Raw genomic sequence first — 6,000 nt, 5'->3', positions numbered from 1 at the left:
TCCTTGCCTCCTCCTCTGAGGTCTCCGCTTTCTACTTGCTGCTCTCCCTTGTTATTCAGCTGCGGAGCTCCTCTCGTCTCTTCGCTTTACTGCCTGATGCTCCTCGGCTTTTTTTTCTTGGTTGATCCCTTTCTTCTTGTCGTACTGGTCAGCAGCAATCAATTAGGTATCCCCGTTAAATAATTAAGTAGCCCCTTTATAGTAAGCTAACAATGGTGTCAAATTTTCCTCTTTCCTCTGAGAAAAGGATAGGATCATAGATAGTCCTAAAGCTGGCCATCCACAGACTTATGTTGGCCAAACTCAACAACATCAACGAGTTCAGCCAACGATCTAATGTGCATGAGGGCGATGACCGATTGATCACCCGGAGCAATGTCGATCAGGCATGTCCGATGACCAATCGCATTGTCCTCCCGGAGAGAAGCTGCAGGCCAACTCGTCAGTCAGCGGCTTTCTCATGCAGAACACACGAGCGCTCTGCCGAATGTGCACTCATGTATGGGAGAGATGACCAAGATGGTTGTCAGCCGAACGATCTTTTGTCCGACAGCCATGTAATGTGTATAACCAACAGTAATTTTTGTTAAAAGATGTTAATTTAGCCAGGGTGGTACCCAAAAATTATGGTAAAATGGAAAGATTACTGCCGCGGAAGCTATGCCATACTTTATTTACTACAATTCATAGGAGATGCTAGGCTGCTGTAAAGCACTACCGCCCACAAGGTGTAAAGCAGACCACTGTCTCTTTAAAGAGGACCTGTCACCAGATTTAAAAAAAAGGTCCAGTTTTCGCACCTTTTTTTATACCCACTCCACCAATGAGTATTCAGGTTTTTGGGGGCTATTTTAAATCCACCATATGGACCTTTTTATTTTGGTGCAAAGTTTTATGGTCTTTACCAATAAAGCTTAGCTCACAGCATAATTATGCAACCTAAAGACACACCCCAGAGGATCCTGTGAGCCACACCCCCTTGTAAAGACCAATAAAATTAGCACTAAATAAAAAGGCCCATATCTCTATAGTCATATGGCAGATTTACAAAAAAAAAAAAAAAAAGTGAAATACTTAGGGAAGCCAGAATAAAATAAGAGCATAATACAGGCCTCTTTTGACCAGGTGACAGGTTCTCTTTAATTATGAGATATATATTGTTTGCTGCATTTTATGACATTAAAGAACACAACATGATTAAACTGTAGAAATTTATTACCGAAATAAATCCACAGATGTGAAAATTTACACAGGATATTAAATGGACGTAGGGAAAGTTTTAGCTTTTTTTCACATTTTTAATATTCCAACTTTTTCCCACCCTCTCAAATACATGTAGCATATTTCATATTAAACCTCTAGATATATTTCTTTATACACATCTGTATCAAAAGAAATGTATAATACAAAATTATATAAACAATTAGATATGTACACATAATATATAGATATATTTTTCAACATAAATGTCATTTCATACATAGATCTAGCATTTAAACAAAGTGGAGATACTGGTCATCGTTTCGATGAGCTCCTTCAAGTCCAAGAGGTATCCCGGGATGGTAAAACTGTAAAAAGAGGATTAAACAGAAGATTAATAGGGAAGAAATTGTGTCGACCTTGTAGAACAGGCAAATAAGACACAAATATCCTAACAGGAATCTTCTACCGTGGCAAATAAAAACCCATAGACGTGTGGAATAGATACACTAAGCTCATGAAGTGCCACATGGCGACATAACAGATCAGAGCCAGATGTACCGTACATGGCCATGTATGCGGAGTATTCAGTTATTTTGTTTTTTCTTTTTTTTTTTTTTTTTTTATATCTGCCATATGGTTCCAGAGATATGGTCCTTTTTATTTAGTGCTACTTTCTATGGTTTTTTCCAACGGGGCTGTGCTCTCAGGATCCTCAGGGGCGTGTCTTTAGGCTGCTCTGCATAATTACTTGTGAACGACACCCCCTTAGTAAAGACCCTAAACAAAAAGACTCATATGTTGGGAACCGTATGGTGGATTAAAAAAAAAAAAAAAAAACTCAAAGAAGCAGCAGGTTAAAAAAAAAAAAGCAAAAACTGGCCGCTTTTTGATTTGTTGGCAGGTCTTCTTAAGAAGTGGCATTTCTACCTTGTATTGCTTCTAGGCCAGAGTTGTGAGCAGCTTCATTTGTGCATTGATTGCAATGCATAGAGTGTAATATTTAAAATTACTTTTTATTTAGATTCATGTAACGCTATAATGTCAGCACAACCTCCTCATCTGCGATTCCCCAACTGACCCACAAGAACCCCGACCCACCGATCCCCTTCTGCACATTGATTTATCATCAGTGTTTGATCAATGATTTTCTTGTAAGGAAAAAAATAAAAATAATAAAATACAAATGGAAAAGTTTCCCCTATCCATTGTAATCTTAAAAGCGGACATCAGTTCGTTCACGGTTGGCATCCATGTGGTGTCTGTGGTTTTCTTGGACCCATAGACTTCGATAAATGATTTTGGTCTGTGATTGATAAAAATGAACATGTCTCCACGATTTTGTTTGTTTTGCAGACAGTATCCGCAAAAAAACAAAAAAAACATGAACAATTCCATAGACAATAATGGATACGTGTTCTAAACATGAAAATGACTAATAGGACACACACGTGACTTACGGACGTCTGAACGAGGCCTTACATGCAGATATATTTGAAAGCTTTTTTGTGCAGATGTGTCACAGAGCATCCTATATTAAAGTACTCTCTAGTCGATTAGTTGTTTGTTTTTTTATACGCACAAGCATCCCCCCCCCCACAATTTTTTGGGGACAAAGACGCAAGAAAAAACTATCATACCTAAAGCATGCAACGTATGGAGGAGGGAAAAAAAAAAAAAGCACCAAAGGAATGTCTAAAAAACAAACCTACATAAAGAATATACAGGTCCTTCTCAAAAAATTAGCATATAGTGTTAAATTTCATTATTTACCATAATGTAATGATTACAATTAAACTTTCATATATTATAGATTCATTATCCACCAACTGAAATTTGTCAGGTCTTTTATTGTTTTAATACTGATGATTTTGGCCTACAACTCCTGATAACCCAAAAAACCTGTCTCAATAAATTAGCATATCAAGAAAAGGTTCTCTAAACGACCTATTACCCTAATCTTCTGAATCAACTAATTAACTCTAAACACATGCAAAAGATACCTGAGGCTTTTAAAAACTCCCTGCCTGGTTCATTACTCAAAACCCCCATCATGGGTAAGACTAGCGACCTGACAGATGTCAAGAAGGCCATCATTGACACCCTCAAGCAAGAGGGTAAGACCCAGAAAGAAATTTCTCAACAAATAGGCTGTTCCCAGAGTGCTGTATCAAGGCACCTCAATGGTAAGTCTGTTGGAAGGAAACAATGTGGCAGAAAACGCTGTACAACGAGAAGAGGTGACCGGACCCTGAGGAAGATTGTGGAGAAGGACCGATTCCAGACCTTGGGGAACCTGAGGAAGCAGTGGACTGAGTCTGGTGTGGAAACATCCAGAGCCACCGTGCACAGGCGTGTGCAGGAAATGGGCTACAGGTGCCGCATTCCCCAGGTAAAGCCACTTTTGAACCATAAACAGCGGCAGAAGCACCTGACCTGGTACTTTTTTCTGATGAAAGCAAATTTTGCATGTCATTCGGAAATCAAGGTGCCAGAGTCTGGAGGAAGACTGGGGAGAAGGAAATGCCAAAATGCCTGAAGTCCAGTGTCAAGTACCCACAGTCAGTGATGGTGTGGGCAGCACGGTGGCGCAGTGGATAGCACTGCAGCCTTGCAGCGCTGGAGTCCTGGGTTCAAGCCCCACTAAGGACGACATCTGCAAAGAGTTTGTATGTTCTCTCCGTGTTTGCGTGGGTTTCCTCCGGGTACTCCGGTTTCCTCCCACATTCCAAAGACATACTGATAGGGAATTTAGATTGTGAGCCCCAACGGGGACAGTGACGATAATGTGTGCAAACTGTAAAGCGCTGCGTAATATGTTAGCGCTATATAAAAATAAAGATTATTATTATTATTATAGATTATTATTATTATTATTATTATTATTATTATTATTATTATTATTATTATGGTGTGGGGTGCCATGTCAGCTGCTGGTGTTGGTCCACTGTGTTTCATCAAGGGCAGGGTCAATGCAGCTAGCTATCAGGAGATTTTGGAGCACTTCATGCTTCCATCGGCTGAAATGCTTTATGGAGATGAAGATTTCATTTTTCAGCACGACCTGGCACCTGCTCACAGTGCCAAAACCACTGGTAAATGGTTTACTGACCATGGTATTACTGTGCTCAATTGGCCTGCCAACTCTCCTGACCTGAACCCCATAGAGAATCTGTGGGATATTGTGAAGAGAAAGTTGAGAGACGCAAGACCCAACACTCTGGATGAGCTTAAGGCCGCTATTGAAGCATCCTGGGCCTCCATAACATCTCAGCAGTGTCACAGGCTGATTGCCTCCATGCCACGCCGCATTGAAGCAGTCATTTCTGCCAAAGGATTCCCGACCAAGTATTGAGTGCATAACTGAACATTATTATTTGATGGTTTTTTTGTTTGTTATTAAAAATCACTTTTATTTGATTGAACGGGTGAAATATGCTAATTTATTGAGACAGGTTTTTTGGGTTACCAGGAGTTGTATGCCAAAATCATCAGTATTAAAACAATAAAAGACCTGACAAATTTCAGTTGGTGGATAATGAATCTATAATATATGAAAGTTTAATTGTAATCATTACATTATGGTAAATAATGAAATTTAACACTATATGCTAATTTTTTGAGAAGGACCTGTATTGTTACATCGAGCCATAGTATCTATAAGGGTATGTGCCCACGATCAGTAATCGCTGCGGGTTGGACGCTGCGTACTTGTGTCCAACCCGCAGCAGCCAAATGTTACAGCACAGTGGATGGAATTTCAAGAAATCACATGCCCACTATGCGTGCACCGATGCTCGCAGCTCACCCGCGGAGACTGACATGAGGCGCGTCTTTCCAGACTGTAGCATGTCTATTTCACCCATGGAATGTATTGGACGCAGTTCAGTGATCGCATGCAGAATCACTTGCGTTTAATAGTCAGCGCTTTGGACGCAGCGAACATGTGCTGCGTCCAAAACACTGCTACTTCCGTATTGTGTGCACCCGGCCTTAGAAATACAGATTTTTTTTTTTTTTTTGTTCAATGCATCGTTTTTTTTACTGGCAAAAAATAAAAAGCTGCGGCCAGAAGCTATGCAATACAAGCAGTTTTTTTTTCTTTTAATTATGTAGCTTTTTTCATGCTTTTGTTCTCCGATAAAGACAGAAAGCTTAAAAAAAACACTTTGTATATGTAAAAAAAACAAACAATTCTGAATAATTGTATTTATTTATTTTTTTGTTAGTCCTAAGGGTTGTGCACAAGGGATTGACTGGAGCAGCAGATATTCTATTCACAGCATCTCAATGTATGATATGTAAAGGTTGCCTGCCTGGGCAGTGATAATCTCCTGCTGATAAAACACTGATTGTATTGAAACTACAGCACACATCCTAGTAGGTGACACATCCCTGGATTCAGGGTGTCAGCCTCTAAATCATGCTGCCCTGAGATTACATAGCACAAACCTGCTGACAGATTCCCTTTATATGTTTTTTCCCGGGAATTTGCCACCAATGTTTACAAATACAGTTTCATTATTTCATAAATAAATGTAAGCAAATTAATTTTGTCAGTTTTCCAAATTCTTCATCAAACATTCTTATTTGAATTCGAGGACTGAAAACCTGTCCAAAAAAAAAAAAAAAAGGTCCTGTTCACACAAGTGCATGGCTTGTTTTGTTTCAGAGTCTTTCCACCAAAAGCGAGCACCGATCAATGAACCTCCAAGCGAGAATTTTCCTCTTTGACCAGCAGACATGCACATGTGCGCCAATGGTCGGGCACAAATTATTGTTCTCCCACTTATCGGCCCC

The 6,000-nt window shown here is 39.7% G+C and overlaps 1 protein-coding gene across 5 annotated transcripts in view; it reads right to left on the bottom strand.

The window, feature by feature from the left end:
• Positions 1–1,197: 1,197 nt before the first annotated feature.
• The window catches only part of RASSF7 (Ras association domain family member 7), a 73,498-nt gene continuing 68,695 nt past the window's right edge, over positions 1,198–6,000 (bottom strand). For all 5 annotated transcript variants that reach the window (XM_077287787.1, XM_077287789.1, XM_077287788.1 and 2 more), the window contains exon 6: positions 1,198–1,568. In XM_077287787.1, coding sequence (XP_077143902.1) covers positions 1,537–1,568 — 32 coding nt within the window. In that variant the 3' untranslated portion in view covers positions 1,198–1,536. The remainder of the gene's footprint in view (positions 1,569–6,000) is intronic.

Source organism: Ranitomeya variabilis, chromosome 2, assembly GCF_051348905.1.
Source record: "Ranitomeya variabilis isolate aRanVar5 chromosome 2, aRanVar5.hap1, whole genome shotgun sequence".
Taxonomy (NCBI): Eukaryota; Metazoa; Chordata; class Amphibia; order Anura; family Dendrobatidae; genus Ranitomeya; species Ranitomeya variabilis.
Note: the sequence above shows the minus strand (reverse complement) of the source record. Positions and strands in the feature narration are given on the sequence as shown.